Below are 21,693 nucleotides of genomic sequence, written 5' to 3' on the forward strand. Positions count from 1 at the left end.
CAACAATTTATTGTAAACAATGCAATATATGTTTAATATGTCATCAAAATGACAATTAATCATCCGTAGAGTTTGATTTAAAAAAGAATGAATCTGATTTATTTATATAAGTTAATTGAACAAAATTTCTTTAATTTACGTTAGCTTATGAGAAAAATATTACATTTACATTTTAATATTTTAATATTGTAATTAAAATATATTTTTCCAAGACTTTACACGCGCGGCGTACAGTATCGCAACAACGTTTATCGCAACTTTGTTATTTTTGTGATTAAAATATGCATACATTGACTAATCGATTTAAACTAAGTATTTTAATCGCCGATTAAGCTAATTGGAGTTTTAATGTTGGTCAAAACTGGTGAAAATCACTCCAAGTCCGCCAATAAGTCTTCGCCACGTGGAAGCTTAGTAAAATATTTGCATTTGCACTACGATACTAAATATTATTTATTAATTGAAGTAGTTTGTGTTTCTATACACACAATAGATGTAACCTTCAATATTTCTTTTTTTGGTCTAGGTCTCTCATCCGTCCAATATATATCTATAACATTGCCCACTCCCTGCTAATAACTTGTTATCTCATCAGGATCTAAAGTCCACCGAGATAATTTCTTGCGATTCATTGTTGGAATAATTGGAATTTATCCCCCAGCCAATCCAAGTATAAAATACACGACGTGTTTAGAAGACCTTCAATTTCAATAAAGCTTGGACGATCCTCGTGACTATAGTGAGGGCCGTGGCCGTGAAGCTTATTAACATTTATATTCAAAGAAAAATTGAAACTCGAAAATGTTGAAGGTATGTTTGTCGTTTAAACAATGTATTCATACTTATATCTTTTATTACAGCAGCAATTTGCCATTTGTTTTATGTCTCTAATTACAGTGGTGTATATATAGCTGTATACATATATTTATCGTACATATATTTTAATAATAATCTAATGTATTTTATACACTATGTTTTTCACATCAAAAAATGTCACAGGGTTTTCTTGGATTTGATTTAGGATTATGTCATCCTACAGTTCTTGTTTTTGGACAATGACGGTCGGGTTAAAGGTTAAGGTCATCCTGAAAGGAACATATGGCCTTATTTAGATTGCTCTCTGATATTCACACCTTAGATTTTCAGCATTGGCTGAATGCTCGGAACGCAGCCTTTGAAATAAATAATCTTGTTAAGCAACTCGCAAGCATTTGGAATAAAGTTGTGATATAATTATAAGACGTTTCTCTCCAAAGAGAACAATTTTTATCTAATATATTTTTTTATCCGGGATGTCAGCTTTGGAGATAATTGCATGTAAAAATTAAAACGATTACATTTTGTATCAAAATGCTTAATGGGATTCATTTGTGGTAAAAAGAGAGATCAAAACTGTTTTTATTTATTATAGGGTACCGTGGCTTTGGTGACAGGCGGTGCCTCCGGGCTAGGCCGTGGTACGGTAGAAAGATTCGTCAAGCAAGGTGCAAAGGTGATTGTTGGCGATTTACCTACTTCGAAAGGTAAAACTGTGGCCGACGAATTGGGAGAGGCCAATGCGGTATTCGCACCTATGGATGTATGTATTTAAAACATTAAAATATGTATTATCTATATTTTAAAATTATAACTTGTAATTTTTCATCAATATTATTTTGTGCTATTTATTCTTATTATATATCATGTATTCTTAGCTTATTATCTCACAATCAGTTAAATGTAACGTCTTAACTTTCTTTCTTCGAAGGTAACTTCGGAATCTGATGTCCAAGCTGCTCTCGATCTTACGAAACAAAAATTTGGCAAGCTTGACGTTCTCGTCAACGCCGCCGGTATTGCCATAGCTTTCAAGACGTATAACAGTAATAAAAAAATTCCTCACAAACTGGAGGATTTCGCTAAAATTATCCAAGTCAACACCATCGGCACCTTCAACGCTATTCGCCTCTCTGCCGGCTTGATGATTGAAAACACACCTAATCAAGATGGTCAAAGAGGTGTAATTGTTAACACCGCAAGTGTCGCGGCTTTTGACGGTCAAATGGGACAGGCTGCTTATTCCGCTTCGAAAGGAGCAGTCGTAGGTATTGTCATTTCATTTTCTTACTCTTTTTATTTATTTACATGTTTAGTTTTTTATTTTCTATAATTTATATTTTTTACGTAGGAATGACTTTACCTATCGCTCGCGATCTTTCCAAGGATGGAATTCGTGTTGTAACAATTGCTCCAGGACTTTTTGATACTCCGTTATTAAGGGCGCTGCCAGAAAAAGTGCGCGTCTTTTTGGCGAAGAGCATCCCATTTCCTCAGAGATTAGGGAGTCCCGATGAGTATGCCATGTTGGCACAGCAGATCGTTGAAAACCCGTTATTAAATGGGGAGACAATTAGATTGGATGGTGCTTTGCGAATGCAGGCTTAAAGAGCTATCAGTTTTTCATTCTGAAAGAATTTCAGTATCAAAGATTTTTCACGAGTCTTATTTGAGTTTTTTTTTGTATGTATATATATATATATATATATATGTATACAATAAAGTTTTGAACTTTTCTACAAATTTTAATAATTTTATCCTTGGGACCGTCAGACATTTTTTATTTCGTATATGTTTCCCTCTTTAGCATGTAATCGAATTTGTTTTCACGACATATACAAATAATATATGATATTGTCCTTAACAACATAAAGAGGCCATTTAATTTTAGCATATAGATTTAATTATACATTTTCAGTATGTTGGACAAGGAAAATGAAAACGAAAGATGAGGAATATTGAATGAATAGTCCTTTTTACATGCAACACCAGTGTAATTCCTTTGAAATGTACGCCCTTTATAGTACACAGGTATCGACAATTCTTTCTATTATCCCATTCACTGTACATCGTCTCCTACGAAAGAAAATCTCCCCCTCCGTCCCCTTCGTCAGCTTTATTAACTCAAGAGTTTAATCAACTCATTAAAGCTCAATTTGTCCTAAGATAAGACAAATTAATTCTTCTAATCTTTTATTAATCGGTCAACACAAAGAAATCTCGGTGACCTTATATAAAGTCTTACATAAAGTCTCGGTGATCTTGTCTATTAATTTTTCTACCCTTTGTGACTGTTCTGATTTTAAACATCTCATATACTTCAAATTATTTCTTATTCAACAGAATATTTTTTTCAATTAATTTACTGGATCATCTTTCTTCTTCAGGATGTTAATAAATCAGTATGGTAATCGGTATATAAGTAGCTTCATAAATGAATCTTTTCTTATGATCCTGATTCGTTAATAAAGATATATAACATACATTATTTTTTAAGTAGTTGGAAGTTAAATCTTATTCTGGACATTTTCCCGTACTTTCGGTACGCGAAAATAATTCTTATGCTTATATAGCCATAATTTAGACAGTCTTCAGAGCATCACTTGATCTATTAACATCCATTACTTTAAAGATAGTTCAGTCACAATTCCAAACGTCTTTATTCTCACCACTATACTCGATCACCATAAGAACCTTATGAATTTCAGCGTAAGAGTCTTAGCGTGAGTTTATTACAGTTAGTCTTTTTTGCCTAGCACCTCAGGTGCCACGCCAGAAGTCTAGCAGATGTCGGAAGTTGGCGGGATGGCCATCAGGCAAGGTAATTCTGCCCTTGTTGGCCCCGGGGCTCAGTCAGCCCTAGGCGTTCGATTCCTTGAGCGTTTGCAATTTTTCCAATTGATCCGGCTGTAGCTCATCCGGGATGCTGGCTCTTCCTCCTACCAGCATTTTCCCTGGCGCGATTTCGTCCTCTTCCATGACCTCTGAAACTTCTTCCGTCACTTCTACTACCGTTCCCCTCGATTGAGAATTTTCGTTGGTGCTGGGACCGGAAGTTGATTCCGCTTCGCTTCCAGAACTGCTGCTGATTGGAAATGGTGCCGAGTCAGTTGGAAGTTCGTCAATCGTAGACTTTTCTTCAGCTTCTTCTCCCTCCTTCTCGTCCAAGATGACGGTCGGTTCTTCTTCCTCTTTACATTCGCTTTCATTTGGATCAGAGGCCGCACTTGAAGCTTCAGGATCGACTTCGGAGGCTTCTGCAGACTTCGCCGAGTCTTCCGCCGGAGTCTCCTCCGTCCCGGGGAAGGGATGTTCGATCTCTTCCATCGGAGTTGCGGCTGTGATCACTATCTGAGCCACTCCAAGACCGTAATCGTCTTTTTGGCTAGTGGATTTGAAGTCTTTACCGGATTTAGGATCCTCGGGCTTTTCCGTCTGCGAATTGAATAAAGTTTTATTCTTGATATAAGGTAACTCTGTGTAACTCTCTGTAACTCTGTATGAACCATGTCTCTTATATTTCATTAGATTTGAGAAAAACAACACAACTATTTCATTGCAGAAATAGAATTTGATTTTGATCTCTGAAGCAAACTTTATTGTTAATCATATAAGAAACGTCCGTAACATTAATATATTAAACCTTTGATAAAAATAATTGCATGCTTTTTGTAAAGAAGAAAACATTGAAACTAAACGTATAAATAATTTTTCACATTGTACCAAATTACCTTATCACCTGATTCATCTGTTATCTCCACGACTGTGCAGCAAGTCATAATGTTTCATAGATTAAAATGAATAATACCCCTGCTGTGTATTTCAGCTATTATCATAGCAATTTCGAAGATTTCTATTTAATTTGGAAACTCACCTAATATACCTGGCGTTTCATCTGGCTCATCTTCCTCGAACTGTGAACCGTAGTGTTCCTTTTGGTCTTGCGACAAATTTATCTTGAATCCACTATCCCCGTTCACCATTGACTTCTCTTCTTGCGATTCTATAATAGACACATATAATAAATAAATAAATAAATGTATATATGTGGAAATACTCTTTTATTCTTATACATATAAGCAATATATAAAAATAATATGTGTAAGTACATGTGTACAAAAATATTGCAAATTAATAAAAGTAGCTATAATTACCTTCCATTTGAGCAAGCTCATCGGCTAGCAAAAATTCTTCCGGTGCTTCCGGTGGAGTAAAGACTGGCGGCGCGGAACTCGGTGGTGTTATATTTTCCTGAAATAAAAAAAATGTTACATCACTTTTCTGTTATACAATTAGTTATATAAGTTGATTATTCGATTTATAATTTTGATTCTGATCTATTTAAAACGATATTTAATTTCTCACCTGTGGGGTCAAAGGACATCCGTCCGGACCACAAGGTTCCACGACGAGAGAGGGGAATAGACCCCGCTGACCTCTCAGCTCACCTTCCCACCAGCCGTCGTCTACATCGTGTGGTTCTTTTTTCAACACCTTAACGATGTCACCTTCCAAAAAGCTCAGCTCCTCCTCGCATGTCGCGTCGTAATCGTAAAGTGCGATACAATATTGCTCCATTTCTATAATTTAATGTATATACCATGTTACGTATCATTTTGAATATCTGAAATTTTAGATCCCGTCGAGACAAACCAGAGAGGTATAAATGAAAGGGAATTTTCCGATATACCTCCAACGTGGTTTTGTATTATGGCTTCCGAAGCGGCACTTTGCAAATTGGCATCGGGGTCGACGGCGTCATGATCGTCAATCGTGTAATCAACGGATGAGAAGGAGATCTGCTGGACCAGACCTGGACCCTGCGAAGTCAGACCGGTGGTGGTCTCGGGTTCTCTTTCTACATCGAGATAGTTTTGAGGAACGAAACCTTCCTCTCCTCGGTAATTTCTTGCTCTTAACCATCCGTCGCCATCGCCTTCACCCACCACATCTAGCTGCTCGCTTTCCACGATGGAAAGCTCATCGGGATTTTGCGCCTAAAAGAGAAAAATTAGTTTGTTTTTACAGAATATATACCAACAAATATCACTTTAATCAAGGATATTTCTAATGCACCACAAGTGCTATTTAATTTCCTATAATCAATACTTTGTGTATTTATTCTATAAAGTATAATTCTACAGAATCGCTTACCGTATAGGAGTATAGAGCAGTGCATTTGTATATGGGTTGGTTAGAAGGCATCTCTGGTGTCTCGTGCGTCATGTCCAGTTCATCTTTCTCTTCGTTCTCCCAATCAACCGACATAGGATCATCCCAGCCTGCCGTTAACTGCTCTATCCGTTGCTTCTCCTGCTCCAGCAATGCTAAAAAGATAATTTTCCCGTTTTCTACATGGTATATATGAAATATATGAAATAAGTTAATGTAAATAATAAATAAATTATGTAAATACTTGTAAAATTTAATTTTGTATGAAAATTATCTGCATACCATCGACTTCGGCACTGTCATGCCTCTGTCTTTCTTCAATTTCCTCTTCCTGTTGAGGCGCATTCTTTCCGGGTCGCTCCAATGTCGTTAGGTCGCTTCCGCCGTCGCCGTCGCTGTCGTAGAATGAGTCCGATGATGGATGTTCCTAAAAGAAATATTGTATATAAAAACTGCATAATTTTTTCACATGTTTTTATTCCTGACTGTACAATGTTATGGATTTAATGAGAGCGATCGTTCGTGCAAATTCTCTATTGTCGGATACAATTATTTACAATGGCTAATACTATAGAGATGGAAAACTAAGATTGAAAAAATAATAGAAAATATTTTTACATAATCATATAGAATATATCTATCTTTGTTAGAGAAAAATTTGACGAATTGCACATTATGCATTTTGATAATTACCGCTGCACCAGATGCATCTGTCCTAACAGAGAGAGAACTGGCCGAACGCGGCATGTCCTGAACGCTTAGTGTTTCAGCCTCTTGTAAGAATTCGTCTATGTTCACTGTAAAATACGAAGCAGAGTAAAATTTATAAACTTATAGATCAATGTAAAAAAAATGTTATATTTCTATTTTAAAACAGAAAATATTAACAAACCTCCACCGAGTCGAAGACATTCTAGCCTTGCTTCCGCCTTGAGTTTTGCTGTCTGTTAGAAAAAGAATATATTTTATAAGTATGTGTGTGACACGCTATAGAAATTATTGTAATTATCATTTGACTTAATTTTTGGATATATATCAAAATAAATAATTCTTTCTTTTTCTCGTAGATAAAGTTAAAGCTTACCTCTGCTCGTCGAACGGCGTGCTTCAATTCATCGATCTTAGTATCTAAATCTGGACCATTAGGATCGTTCGGATCAGTCTGGAAAAAAAAAAAACAAATTAGAAAGGTTTACAATTTATTTTTTCTTTCCTTTCTTTCAGGACATCCACGCGATGACACACGAACCTTCTGACCAGACTCTTTGAGTTGGTATAACATTTGAAGTTTCCGGTTATTTTCACGAATGTTGCTGACCTCGCGGGCAATTTTTGTCGACCAGCGACGCGCTTCTTTGCCCAATGTCGTCGCCGCTGAATGATCGGCAGTTACCCTAGATTCGTAAAAATTTGTATCTATAGATCATGCTATTAAAATGTAGTTTCACAGAAAATAATTTTTTGCAACGCTAATTCGCGTACTGATTACGTCTAAAATTTATTTCGTTATCATATCGATATGATTTAAAATAAAATTATAATCTACAAACTATGTACAGATGATCTACAAACCTATCTACTGGATCGTTATCGCAACGCTCATAGTCGTATTGAATATGTTGCTTCAAAACAGGATAGTATAAACAGCAACATTGGATATTGTACTCCCTAGTAAGCTGTAATTCGACATGTTATTCGTAAATTCTTTCCTCGTTGTGATAAAAAATAAAAATTTTACAGTAATATCAACATAATAAAGATTAAGAAGAAAAAAGAATACAAATCTCGGAGTATAAAGTATAGGTAAGGAATATAAAAATTAAAATAAGTGATAAAATAATATTATGAATAACATTGCTGTGGTCTCTCTATTATTCCGACATCGATTTTTAGACGTACCTGCTGAGCTTGATCGCGAATCTTGCCGAAGCTGTTTTGCGTGGCTAGACAAGTGAGCAGCTCCGTGCGTCCCATCAGTGTTAAGTACTCCGCTACTTTGTCGTAAACTCCTTGCTCCAAATACTAAGCAACGTGAAGAAATACAGCAAATAGAAATAGTCTCAGGTATAATATAAAAATCAAGATTTTGCCAAGATAAAAGGAACAATAGCAATTCACATTATATATGTATTAACGCATACGGAGATTACGGGGTAGGACATTTGAAATTATTGCTATTGAAATTATTTTCTGATCTTACTGCTATTTTTCAATTTGCCGATCGCATATCACAATCACCGCTGTGGGGACTTACCTGCATGGTGCTCTGTAAATCGACTACAAAATATCGGTTCTGATGGGCATTGGCGGCGGCGAGGCTCAATAGGTAATCATTGCGAGCACCAGTTGATTTCTCCTCCAAAGCGTCTCGCTTCGAGCTCACCTGACATGCAAAAGAGATTATTCAAAACTAAAAAGTATTTGTTTAATAAAATCCATAGCCTCAAAAAAATTATGAATTTTGAAAAGATCTCGCGTGATGATTTACGTCTTAAAATATCTGCAATAATCGATTAATTTTTATAATAAAGGATCATATACCTTGGCGCTATTTTTCTGCAAAGACGTTATTGATTGGAAGAAGGAACCCTTCTTTTTCTTCAGTCTGAAAACATTGAGCGAACATGAATTATTGCATTCGCGATTGTGCGGCCGGCTCATATAGTTAGCCAATAATTATGATTATACACAGCGTACGAAAAAAAAAAACAAATGGTCAAAAAGTTGAAAAGATTATTGAAACAAGGAAAGTATACGTTAGAAAACTTCGAGTTTCGAGTATAAATATATATATATATATATATACAATATATATTACAAAGATAATAATACATGTTTTTTTTGTAAAATTGTTCTCATCAAGAAACAAAATTATATTAGAGTTTATATTTTATAAGAATTTTATCAAGGGAAAAATTGTCGCAAAATTTTTTCTCAAGAGAGACTTAGTTTTCGAGTAAATAAGTGAAATTTAAATAATATACGTACTTTTCTTCAATGTCTTTTGCTTTATCACGCACATCGTGTGCGCTATGTTCTTCGTCAAAGTACAATTTCTTCGTCTTGTCGACATCCTGTACGCAAGTTTGGAGCTCTTTTTGTACTATCAATAATTGGTCGATTGCCTAGAAATTCATTTATTACAGAAGTGTAGGTATGCGATACGCTACATATAGCATTTATAATATAATATTTATACAAATAATTATATTTATAAATATAACTTGCATTTATAAACGCTCCGCATGTATAGAATTTTCTTATATTTTTTATTTAGAAAAAAAAAACATATTTTAAATGTTTTTTTCTAAATAATTCCAAAATCTATTTCTTTCCACAACTTGTGTTATCATTGTCATATTTATATATCGAATACATAAAATATAAGATGTGTATTATTAATTTATGGCAAAATCTTCAATCTCAATACCTTCTTAGAGATTTGTAATTTGTGCATTCTGAGGATCTTGGCGTCATCGGCGATTTGCTGCTGAAAGATCTCGACAGCGGCGAGGCGTGCGCGCGCCAGCTTCTCGTTCTCCTCCAGCACGGTTCGCCACACGTTCCACATGTTCCTATAATCATTCGACCGCCCGCCAGCGGATCGCCATTTACCTCTATGACCCTTCTTCTCCTTGGCAAACTTCCCCGATCGATAAACAGCCGGGAATTGAACAGCCGCGGTACAATTCCGTAGAGGTCAAATTCCCGTGTATATGATACGCGAAAATAATTCTTACTTTTGTTAAGTCATATCCAATTTTTTAAATTCATCTTTATGTTACACGATAACGTATCAAAATTTTATGTATATATTACGTGGGTCAATTAATTATCAGAAATTAATAATAGCTAATTATTAACGTAGATTATAAAACCAATCTAATCTTATTAGAATTAAAGATTGTAAGTGCGCAAAGATAGTTTTTAATGTGTATAAGATTTTCCGCAACATATATATCATCGAAAAAGAGATAAAGTTATACGTGCAGACTGGTCGTTTTGCAAGATCTAATTACCATTTCTCTTCTGCTCCATCGATTTTGAGATCTGGTATATTCGGTATCTTCTTATTTAAGTACGCAGACGATATTTTAAGTAGCGCCTGAAAAGCGGTATGTCCATATCACAATAAAAAAAATTAATAGTAACAAGTACTATAAATATTTATTACTATTAAAAAATAACACATATAAAAAATGTGAATAATTCCTTACCTCAGAGTAGGATTTTTCAATGGCAGACTTTTTTATCGTAAAATTACTGAAAGAGAAAAATTACTATACTTGATTGATTTCGCGAAACCATTTGAAAAATTTATATACAACAATTTTGAAATAATAATCACAACTGGTACAATACACTTTTTAAAAATATAAAATTATTCCCAAGCTGTAAACTGTATTATTTTAAAAAGCGCAATATTGCGCCCAAATTGTCGTTTAATAACAACTCACCGTATGTCTTCCAGAAGATCGCACTCATGCTGATTTTTCGCCTGCAATTTTGCTGCCTGCTCCGTGTGCACATTTTTTAGAAATTTCGCAAAGTTTCCCTTACAATCAAACGGAAGAAAACAAATTAAATAAACATAAATTAGTTGTTTTACTATTTCACATTTTAATTATAAATTACTTCAAGTTTCTTATTTCTAGCAATTAATCGAATCTCTCAAGCTCTCTCTTTCTTTCACTCCTCACCGTCGAAGTGCAAATTGAAAATCAATGATAATCGACACAGGGTGTTTTAATATCACATATGAAACGGTATTTATAGTTGTTTCTTGGTGAAGAATTTTTTATTTAGCCATATGTATGTATATGTGTATGTATACGTGTATGAAGAAATTTTTCTTTTCCAAGAAACCGGAACACCGCCCAATGACATAAAACGGTAAATTGCAAAGTTAAAAATTGCAATAAAAACAGTAAATTGCGTTGTTAAAATTAATCGCAACTTTGTAGTTAATTTTTCAAGATATAATTGTGATTAAATATTTTTGTAAGTAATTATAATTATTATTTAAAATGGTAATACTATATCAATATAGAAATATAAATAAATATGAATTTATAAATTACTTATAAATTAGCATTTGTAACGATTATTCTTAATAATACTTATATTATACACATACACACACACACACACACACACACACACACACACACACACACACACACACACATTTAGCAGTATAACGTAATGCCATCCAGAAATGCACGCTGCCCAAATCTTTTTGACAAAATCGATAAAAACATTTCCTTGAGATTAGTCTATCACTCTGTTACTTTTTAAAAATTTCTGTATAATTTTATAAATTCTGTAGGCGTATATTCCGTCTCTCCACGTAATATACAAGATAATATTGAAAGTAAATTGTTCGCGAAATTCCGACATGAAGGTGTTAACAGAGCGATTACGTTGGACGTGCACTCTTTCGCCTCTCGACTTCTTCGCTTTATTAATTCTTCCTTCCCACCCTCTCCATTTGTTTTGTTAAAGAACGTCCTCCTTTTTGAACTGTCAATTAAAACCGGCATAATTTTACAGAATTTCAATTCTGATGATATATAATTATAGGTAAATCTCGCTCTTTCTCATTCTATTACTGTGTATTTACTATTATTATATTTTTATTACTTTTCTTATTTTGAGATTGGTATAAAATTAATATTATCACTATTTATATTAACGGATTAAAATTGTTTCAATATTCTTCAAAATTGTTTGAATTTTTGTAGAAAACACGGATCTTGTAAATTGAAGCATATATTTAATTATTATTATTTTTTGTGTTCTTGATTATACATTATTTATTACTGATTCGTACATAAAACTATATTATTAAAATCGCGCGAAGAATTGCTATGTCATTATCGTTTTATATTGATTAAAAGATTACTGTGAGACGAATGTTCAAGTTTATTTTTCTATGTGGCTTCGGCATAGGAAAACGATCTTTACGTTTGACACGATATAAGGTCGATTTTCTTGTGTAACTATATAACACAAGAAGATGACTCTTGCGTTTCGGACGCACTTGGCTCGACGTAAAGACGTTTCTCCCCTACCTACCTACATTGAGAGTCAACCCTACAAGATTACAGAGCGGTTACAACCCGTTGTTCGGAACGGGGGTGAGTTCTCGAGTACGCAATGACTTCCTCTTACTTTTCTCGGCGGTGGTTGCATGCTGAGGCGAGTTTTTCCCGCAGCGCCGGGGGTAGAGGAGGAGGAGGGGCAATTTTGCTCTCACTTGCCCTCGCTCACTCGCGACTCACCCTCTATGCGCACACACCCCACGCACGCACCCTCGTCGTGCACCTGTCGCGCGACCGTACGCTACTGATCTCCTGCCCTCCTGAGGCCGCCGCCGGGGGTAGTACGTCCCTTATTGATCGTCCAACCCCCACCCCCTGATAGCGCGTGCGCCTCCCCCGGGTCGGGGGAGGCGAACGACTTCCTTTCTGACGACCTACTAAGCCTCCTCGAAAGGAGAGATGATGAGAGGGGCAGATAAGGGGAGGGGGTTAATTCGAAATCCTCATAATTTTAGTCACTATAATTATAATGATTTAACATGTTACAAATTCATTCGATTTATCATACTGGAATGTACTTTGCAATAGGGTAAAGTAATGACAAAGATTTACTCTATCTGTGTGTATATGGATAAGAATGAAAGCTCCATCTGGAATGTTGTCTATATGTGAGAATGGTATTTTTACAATGTCCTTTTCTCCATATAATAGTCTCAACTTTCTCGTGAAAACATAGATAATGTTAAATTAAGAGTTGAGAGAAGTTGAATATAAAACTGTAAAAAAACAGACCACAATATGAATTCCATCCTTAAAAAAAAGTCTCAAGAGCTTAAAAATAGGTCGAATATCTTAAAATAAAATTAAAAAACTCATGCAAATATATGGCTAATATTGTTTAGTTATAAACTTCTTTTTAAAATGTCTATACATCTCTGACAAATGTTCTATATTAGGAAATACTTCAATAATATAAAAGCCCTTTTGGGAAAATTGTAATAAAAGGAAAATAAGTTTAAAGGAGTAAAAATGGCAAAAATTTATTTATTGAGAAAAAATCGCGTATTCAACTTTATTTATTATAATAGTATAAAACGGGAAAGACCGATGGTAGAGTAGAAGATGCAACGATAATACATCGATCGTATTCGCAAAAAATTATACACCTAAGTAAATCTATATACATATATATTATAAACGCTTATATACACAAAATTGCAAAAGATCACAAAAACTTTATGACAAGAGATGCTAGACGAAGAAATTCATGTCATTCATAGTCCTAATATAAGTCTTTTTTCTTAAACAGAGCCATACGTACCTTCAAAAACCGTGTGATGACAAAAGAACGACATTCATACATTGCATTATCATTAATTATAAATATTCCTTCGTCTTTTGACTTCAATAATGTTTTTAGATAGAATCGTATAAATTCGAAACAAAAGGAAACCGGGAAAAAAGCAAAACATTGAATCGTGAAGACTGGAGTGCATAGTACCTTGATAAATCTTTCGATGCATCCTGTTTTTTTAATCACACGGTCGAACAAATCGAAAACCTAAAAAAAAAAAAAAATTTCATATAATAGTAAAATACAACAATATAACGTCACTAATGAAGTCTCGTTCACAAAGTAATACGAAAATTATTTCTTTTCGTAAATCTTTCAAAACATAAATAAATTTTTCTTTCTCGGGATCGTATAAATTCCGTGACAAAAGGACGGAAATTACCTCATGAATAATTGATTCCTTCTTTTTCTAAGCATTAGAATTTTTAGGATATGCATTCTGAAAAATTTTCAGCGTATATCTTCCGTTCACAAGATCCAATGTATTCCAAAGTCTTCAGAGTTCAATTTGTAACGATTCAAATCAAATGCACCTCAGTCTTTTAAGAATCCAGTACACTCCGGGTTTCAGAATTAAGTTCTCATTCTTCAAGATGGAGACTACAAGAACTTTCTTCAAGAACTTTTTTAAGAACTTAATAAATAAATATTTTCTTAAAGTTTGTTTTCAAGATCTTTTTCAGGATTTCGAAATCCCATTCCAGTTTACTCCCATCTATAACGGTAGCTCGTCCGATGGTAGTGGACCCAAGTCTTGATCGCCAGGTCCCATCGGTCCATCCACATCAACGTCCGAACCCATAGGAAGTCCAACTACTTCTGGCTGGGAGACTGCTCCTTCAGCAACCTGGAGAAGCATAGGATTTCCAGCAGCATCCAGAACAGGGTCGGCCGTGGCTTCAGCCAGGTTCGTCACTGACTTGGATTTAACGCATTGGAAGTCAACGTGACGACTCTTGGCCTCTTCCTTTTCCCAAGACATATGGATGAAGGGACGCTGAACATAATTGTAGATGACCTCAGCGCGACCACCGGCGCGTTTCTTTACTTTCTCTTTGTAAGTCGGATAGCCCTCGATGCCTAAACGAATTTTTTTAAGGCCACGTTCCTTCATTACTTGCTTGGCCACGTCTCGGTTTTCGATGTACTTGAAAAAGCGATACATCGCCGTGCTATTGACAGCTGAAAGTAAAAAAAAGGGTATGATATAAAATAACTAATGTTTGAGATCTAGATTTTAGACTTTACGAAATAAAGAAAGTCAAATAAAAGTAAGAAATTGAACTATAATAAAATAAAATCACGAAATATATATGTGTACAGTTTTAATTTTGAAACAGACTTCAGTCTTTAAAGAAAATTATGTTTCTTTTATGTTTATGATATATAGGTTTATTATATCAACGTTTAAAGTCCATTAGTTAAGTCGCACACAAATTCCAGGTCGCTACATAAAGTCCTGGCACTTCCTAAGTGTGCGAGGAGTTAAATATATGGTGCACATTACAGATATTAATATCACAAGTTACCTTGAGACGTTATTGTTGAAGAAAACAGGCGGAACTAATGGAGATTATGGCTTCAAAGACAAAGTTAATCGATTTTACATTGAACACAGTGTAAGGTTAACGCTTTCATAACTAAAAAAGTTGCACGTGTTTTCTTAAAGCTTCCGAAGGTTATACTTATACTTGTAACAAATTACGCGCTATATCAAAAGTATGTATAAAAGAGAAGATTGAAAAGAATTATTTTAAGTGAGTTACACTATAGAATCCACGCAAGATATTTAATATTATATTTAATTTTTAATAAATAAAATAATTTAAGTAAAATAAACTGCCAAAATATATTATCTAAAAATTTGTGTGCTTCCATATTAATTAATATAAAAGTTATGTTTGTTAAAAACGACAAGTTTCAAATGATTACTCATTTAAGACTTTATTCACTTCTTACGATAGAGGCTCCTGCGCCTACTTTTAACACTTTTCTTTGGCTTTAATAATCAGTAAATAGCCGTAGTAAAATTAACGTGACACGCAATCTGCCTTTTTAATCCGTTTTCTTTCATTTTTAATCCTTGAAAATCCTATTTACTTACTTTGGGAGTATTCTTCTCCCATTTGGGGCGGATACTCCTCATCCCAATCGACTACATCGTCTTCGAGCAGGACGACAATATGACACTCGCGATCACCGCGTCGCGCACTGTTCACCATCAATGGCAAGATCAAATCCTCTAAGAATACCTCGAACTGGCAGCGTGCACCTTCATTCGACAATTCGTGTAGCAATCCTCCTGCAACAACAAACTCTTAAACTTTAAAGATTCTTATAAAAAAAAAATCATTTTCCATCAGTTTAATATATTTTTTATTATATATTATAATATATAAAAAAGAACACAAACTTCTTTTCTAAAACTTGAAAAAGAACTGTGCAATAATATATCAAATTAATAGCAATATATATAATATATATATATATATATATATATATATTGTTTCACAATACTTACTAAGATTTTGGCATTTTACCGTGCTAGCATCAAAAGGTACCAGCAGGTAGTCGCAAGCTTCTCGTAATTCTTGAACGCTTACGGTCGGGGGACATCGAATTACTCCGCCCTTATAATATTCCAAGATAGCACGGAAAACCATGGCAGAAATACCATCGGCGACCTCATACTCGCCGCGTTCATTAGGTTGAGCATATTCCACGCCTGAACTGAACATACGACCCAACATTGTATTAGGGTGCGCTGTGAATAAAGCCGGATCAACGATAAATCTGAAACAAAAAAGATTAAAATGGATTTAATACAAAGAAAAATAAATCAGCAATCTAATAAAAGAATAACTAAATTACAATCTTTCAGCAACAGTATATTTTCTGAGATGTACGATCAAAAACATAATTTTTGTTCAGTAATGTAAAAGTAGCTTTCTAGAGCTTTTAACACACTGCAGAAAGTAACATTATTTTTGTATTATATCAGAGCATAATAATAAAAAAACATTAGAATCTAACCAAAAATATATATATCTTAATTTTATATTTTTAATATTTGCATATTTTATTTCATTTATTATATTAATACGTTTCTATTATCACCTGGTATTATCGACGATGAGAGTGATTCTTTCATCGCTAGCTGGCTGATTGCTAATCCCGGTAGCAGATGCTGTTGCCGATCCTCCGGACATTGTGATATCTCTGCCACTGTTTTGATTTTGACTTTGTTTGGCCATATTGACATTTGAACGAATTCTGCGAGAAAGATTAATTGTCTCTCTTAATGAGCATATGTATTAAGATATTTTTTTAATAATGTAGGAAACTTCTTAAGATATAGATGTATAAGATGATGTGGTATTAACGCAATTTGTAAGACCTACCTTATAAATTGCGAAGCCCGGTAGCTCGATTTTGAGATTTGCAGACATTATAAGAAAGAAAGAGTAATTGTACGAAATGAATATATAGTTAAAATTCGTGTTTTATTTCTTTAATATCAATTTTATTCAGTAAATAGTTTAAATTGTGTGTTTTCAAAGAAATAAGCACACAGGAAAACTTCGGCTTTTATCTGTTACGTGCATTTACCTGTTAATGAGCCTCGTGCCCTGCGAATTTCTGCCGGAATTGAAAGAATGACAATGCCGATCGCCACTGCTGTCCCTCTGTACCAGACAAGATTTCGGCTTCGACGAACCACAACTATACATGCACAGAACAACCACGTAATCTTATACTAATCGGCTACTGATACAAGCACCTATAACGTCTCTATTATGCTACTTTATAAGAATTTATTGGTTGTTTCTATAACATCTGATATATGTACATCTCGCAAAATGCAAATGGTGCAATTACGTTAAAGCCAAATTCCCGTGATACAAGAGAAAATGACATGAAACGTCTTGGGTCGATGTCGATGATACGGGAAATTCAATGTCACGAAAATAATCCTTTCGTTTATATTTATAGTAGATATTTTATTCGGCGCAAAGTCGATTTTTGTGTACCTATATCATGGGAAAAAATTCTTTTCTGAAAATCATCATATTGGTTTCAAATGTGACTACTAAGGATAGTCAAAAAATGTCAATTTCAAAGAGATTGTCAATTATTGTTTTGTGTGCGCACGCGCGCATATACACAAATATATTTAAAAAATAGATATAGAGATATAGATATAGAGAAATATGCGTTATACAAGGTGACAATAGAAGGTTTTAATCTCTTTGAAGTAAACATTTATATACATGTATACACTATACACACATACATATACTATACGTTATATATATATATATATATATATATATATATATATGTAGAGTATTATATATAATAGAAACAAATTCTATTCTATAACATACGAGATTCTATGATAGAAAAGCAAAGAGTGCTGGTTTTGCTAATTTCTCTATTCCTTCATAATGTATAATATTACAAAAGGCAAGATGTTTTATCTTTATTTATTTTTCTATACATAGAATTTTCAAATACGAGGCATAAAAATACTATATTAAATGCTCAAAGCAATAAAAAAAATAAAACTGAATATAAATATACTTAAATCAAATCAATATGTTGAGGAAAATGTATGATACACAACATTTAAAATAAATATATTTATATGTCATTGCATTTTTCAATATATGTATATATATTCAAGTATATTTATAATAATAATACATACGACAATGTTCATATGTATATATAAAGTATCAAGACAGAAAGTAGTATTAAAGACAAAATCTGAACGTGTATGTTATGCATTTTCTTCATTTATGTGAGTTAAATTAATTTTTTACGCTTTTTATTTTACCAATTGGCAAAATGCATGTAAATTTATATATAAAGAATAATTTGCATGCAAATAATAGATATTCATAAGGGCAAATCTAAGTGCATGCTAAGAAATCTAAGACATTGTAGAAACTAGAATCAGAGCTAATCTCTTTTCATTCACGTATATGGAATGATAGACTCTATCTCCAAAAATGTCAACTTTTTAAGTGTTAATAATGATAGACTCTGTTTTGTAACGTACAATGAAAGTAGTTTTAATAAATGCATTGCTGTGAATCTATATAGAAGTCATCCCACGGGCATTCTGCGTTGCCGAATTTAAAACTGAGCAATTGAAGTTGGGCATTAGGAAATTTGCGAATTACCTCAATCTGTTCTTGTACAAGCGATGCCTTCCCCTTCCATCAGTCTCCTTATAATCAGTCTCTGTATCACTGCTGCTGTCTTGTACATAATTGATGCGCTCCGACAGATTTGACATGTTGAACCACCTGACAAAAGTAAAAAAAAAAAAAAACATATGTATATGGTAAGAGAAAGAAACACTCGCAATCTTTTGTCCTTCATCTCTTCTACAGAACCTTGACCCAACGTTTAAAAAATACACAATATGTAGAACTTGTTTTCTTATGCTATGAAAAAAATATCCTAACCTTTTGACAGTTAGCCTAACCTTAAAAAGTTATTTTTATCGAATGCTTAATCTCCATCTCTTTATAAATTGCATCATCGTTTCTTTATAGTGCCAAGCAGTGCCAAGCGACGATTTTAATTGCTATTTTCATATTCTACTCGTCGATACATAATAATATCAAATTTGATTCAAATTTGTGCATTCTATATGTTTATCAACTACAAAAGGTGTTAAAAAAGTGTAGCGAGAAGCAATGTCCTCAAATGAGACTTTCAAGTTTCAAGCCTTCAACGTTTAACCTTCTCGGATTGTCCTTTCGAAGGTGTCTTTCGAAATCTCGACATTCTTATCAAAGACACGTCAACGATACGTCTCATAATACGGCAGGCAGCCGTCGTATACGACGATACTTACGAGCTCGAGATCGAGAGAAACCAACCGAGCCGTTTTAAAAACCTCTTCGTGGACTGGCAGATCTCCAGATCGTATGAATCAGCAGGAATCAGGAATGCGGGTTGCGGGTTAACCCGATGACAATGGCCCTCCAATTGACGAAATGACGAATGTAATAAATATAACTACATACGTATCTATACTTACTACTACCACTAAACTGCAACCCGACAGTGCCGCCACTGCCGCCGACGCCGACTGCACTGACGCCACTGACTCCGTTTACACGGCACCGTTAATCGGGTTTTATAACATCGGTAGTTCTTAGGCCGGTCAATCACAGCTATTCCATTCTTCTGAAGAATGATTACGATTGGTCTTCCTGACAACTACCGATGTTATAAAACCCGATTAACGGTGTCATGTAAACACAGTCACTGACTACTGATGCTGCGTTCCCACTATACGCGTCGCGCGTCGCGTCACGACGCCGCGTCATGGGTTATCCAATCAAAACGTTTCATTTTAAGGCTGGGTCTACAATGGATGTCGTAAGTCGGAGTCGTAAGAAATTGACCAATCACAATCTATTATTCTCCTTACGGTCGAAGAATAATGAACTGTGATTGGTCAATTTCTTACGACTCCGACTTACGAGATCCATTGTAGACCCAGCCTTATGGCAAGATCTCGCGTCGGAAATGACGTCATAAAATGAAACGTTTTGATTGGATAACTCATGACGCGGCGTCGTGACGCGACGCGCGACGCGTATAGTGGGAACGCAACATAAGGCTGAGTTTCCACTGAGCGCGTCACGCGTCGTGTTATCCATCGCGACCAATCAAAACATTAATAACTCGGACCGATTTCTAGTATCGTGTACACAAGGCTTAAGCCAATGAAACTGCTGCTTTTCTGTAATGCTGGGTCTACAATGGCCTAGTTTACACCGACCGTTTGATACGCGTACCAAGTACTGTATCCGTATCAAATTCGTATCAAATTTCGGTTTACACCGGGATAACCCGAGATTTGATACGGATATAGTACTTGGTACGCGTATCAAACGGTCCGGTGTAGAGAGCCTCAATGCGAGTCGCAAAGTCGTGAGTCGCAAGAATTGACCAATCACAGTCGAATTTGAGGAGAATAATTGCGACTCGCATTGTAGACCCGGCATAAGAGCTGCAAGTTGATTGGCTTAAACCGAAACTCGGACCGATTTCTAGTATCGTGTACACAAGGCTTTAAGCCCGGTGTCCACGATGCAAGAACTGTGTCCAAGTTTCGGTTTAAGCCAATGAAACTGCTACTTTTCTGTAAGAGCTGCAAGTTGATTGGCTTAAACCGAAACTTGGACACAGTTCTTGCATCGTGGACACCGGGCTTTACTCTTAAAATTAGAAAAAGATGAAAAGTAAATTAAACCGAGATGAAAGTTAACCTGCATTGGTAGAAATGGACATCTCATTAGTTGTACAACATAATTTCAGTGGCTGCGTTCAGCGGAAAAGCTGCTCAGTGAGTTCAGTGAGCGCTCAGGGATTCTTTGACACGATTGGTTCTTGCCTTTGGTTCTTCTCCGGATCTAATAGTAGAAACCAATCGTAATAAAGAATTATTGAGCGCTCACTGAGCTGCTTTTTTCGCTGACGGCTGAACGTGGCCCAGTGTAGTGACGCGCCCATTATTTCAAGGTGTTCCCACTGTTCCCGTGCATTTCTGTGTGAAGGAAGGCCGCCATTTGCACGCGCCATCTGGCACTCGCCTCGCGACCAAGTATCGAGCACACTGCGAATTCAGAGTTTCCTCTCGTCGAAGACGAGATTATTATTGTCGGCGTTGTGTCGAGGTGTGACTGGTGTGGACTGGTGTGACGGATCTCGCGAGCACGTCTCTGTCTTTGGCAGCTTTGAGGTTGAGAGCTTGAGAAGGGTTGAGGTTTGCTCCGCTTTACAAACAAATCTCTCGAGTCTCTACCTAACCTGATCTCGATTCGTGACTTGATTCGGTTAGAGTCAATCCTTTACGAGATACCGAATCGATTTATGAATTGATAGTCGTAATACTCCCGACTGATAAAATATTGCCCGATATGTAGCAATTAACCTCGGAATTTTAAGAGACAGCTGTGTGAGACTGAGCAACAAAATAATTATTTTGATACATACATATTTTTTTGTTTCAGGAAAGAGATATATATATATATATATATATATATATATATATATTCTCAGCCGCGATTGATCGAGGAAGAGACACCCTTGGGATTTGTGATCAAAATTTCTAGGGAAACACAAACTTCATTTAGTCTCTTGGTTTCTAAATACGTTACAGAGTGCTCGACATAAAAGCATATAGATTTTTAATATACAACCAATGCTATTCAAAGCTATTCTTGTGAGGTGGAACATTTATTGTGGCAGTAATGATTCTATTGAGATTTGATTGTC

The 21,693-nt window shown here is 35.1% G+C and overlaps 3 protein-coding genes across 4 annotated transcripts; 1 reads left to right on the forward strand and 2 right to left on the reverse strand.

Annotated features, from left to right (window-relative positions):
* The first annotated feature begins 548 nt into the window (after window positions 1-548).
* Window positions 549-2,842, forward strand: Scu (hydroxysteroid 17-beta dehydrogenase 10). Its single transcript, XM_071721398.1, has 4 exons — window positions 549-810; window positions 1,412-1,579; window positions 1,748-2,084; window positions 2,168-2,842. The coding sequence occupies exons 1-4, from the start codon at window positions 802-804 to the stop codon at window positions 2,422-2,424; spliced, it is 771 nt and encodes a 256-aa protein (XP_071577499.1). The 5' UTR covers window positions 549-801; the 3' UTR covers window positions 2,425-2,842.
* Window positions 2,790-13,491, reverse strand: LOC139782364 (protein nervous wreck). 2 transcript variants are annotated; one of them, XM_071721378.1, is made up of 24 exons: window positions 13,354-13,491; window positions 12,645-12,808; window positions 12,163-12,550; window positions 10,446-10,543; window positions 10,206-10,251; window positions 10,008-10,093; window positions 9,419-9,563; window positions 8,977-9,113; window positions 8,530-8,593; window positions 8,243-8,371; window positions 7,888-8,010; window positions 7,561-7,664; window positions 7,238-7,382; window positions 7,073-7,150; window positions 6,881-6,932; window positions 6,682-6,785; window positions 6,271-6,415; window positions 5,971-6,143; window positions 5,507-5,813; window positions 5,182-5,396; window positions 4,971-5,067; window positions 4,691-4,819; window positions 4,548-4,579; window positions 2,790-4,251 (listed from the first exon to the last, which is right to left on the reverse strand). In XM_071721378.1, the coding sequence occupies exons 3-24, from the start codon at window positions 12,181-12,183 to the stop codon at window positions 3,676-3,678; spliced, it is 3,006 nt and encodes a 1,001-aa protein (XP_071577479.1). In that variant the 5' UTR covers window positions 12,184-12,550; window positions 12,645-12,808; window positions 13,354-13,491; the 3' UTR covers window positions 2,790-3,675. The 2 variants fall into 2 exon arrangements, with proteins under 2 accessions (XP_071577479.1, XP_071577480.1); XM_071721379.1 differs by lacking the exon at window positions 4,548-4,579 and having other exon boundaries at window positions 4,089-4,251.
* Window positions 13,057-19,901, reverse strand: LOC139782375 (BTB/POZ domain-containing protein KCTD20-like). The gene is given in 9 exon segments (XM_071721400.1): window positions 13,057-14,568; window positions 15,491-15,688; window positions 15,908-16,179; window positions 16,504-16,659; window positions 16,996-17,109; window positions 18,576-18,701; window positions 19,259-19,347; window positions 19,350-19,509; window positions 19,822-19,901. Coding segments are annotated over 9 exon segments (1,662 nt in total). The 3' UTR covers window positions 13,057-14,101.
* Window positions 19,902-21,693: the final 1,792 nt, after the last annotated feature.

Source organism: Temnothorax nylanderi, unplaced genomic scaffold, assembly GCF_030848795.1.
Source record: "Temnothorax nylanderi isolate EJ_2023f unplaced genomic scaffold, tnyl_v1.0 TNYL_tig0406_pilon, whole genome shotgun sequence".
NCBI lineage: Eukaryota > Metazoa > Arthropoda > Insecta > Hymenoptera > Formicidae > Temnothorax > Temnothorax nylanderi.

Excerpts from the sequence above, each read along its gene's own strand:
- LOC139782364 (XM_071721378.1), bottom strand. The coding sequence starts at position 12,183 with ATGCAACCACCGCCGAGAAAA. Across the intron at positions 9,564-10,007 it reads GATGGAGCAGAAGAGAAATG|GAACATGTGGAACGTGTGGC; the intron begins GTAATTAGATCT and ends GAATGATTATAG. Across the intron at positions 7,383-7,560 it reads GATAACGATCCAGTAGATAG|GGTAACTGCCGATCATTCAG; the intron begins GTTTGTAGATCA and ends TTACGAATCTAG.
- Scu (XM_071721398.1), top strand. Across the intron at positions 1,580-1,747 it reads CGGTATTCGCACCTATGGAT|GTAACTTCGGAATCTGATGT; the intron begins GTATGTATTTAA and ends CTTTCTTCGAAG. Across the intron at positions 2,085-2,167 it reads TTCGAAAGGAGCAGTCGTAG|GAATGACTTTACCTATCGCT; the intron begins GTATTGTCATTT and ends TTTTTTACGTAG.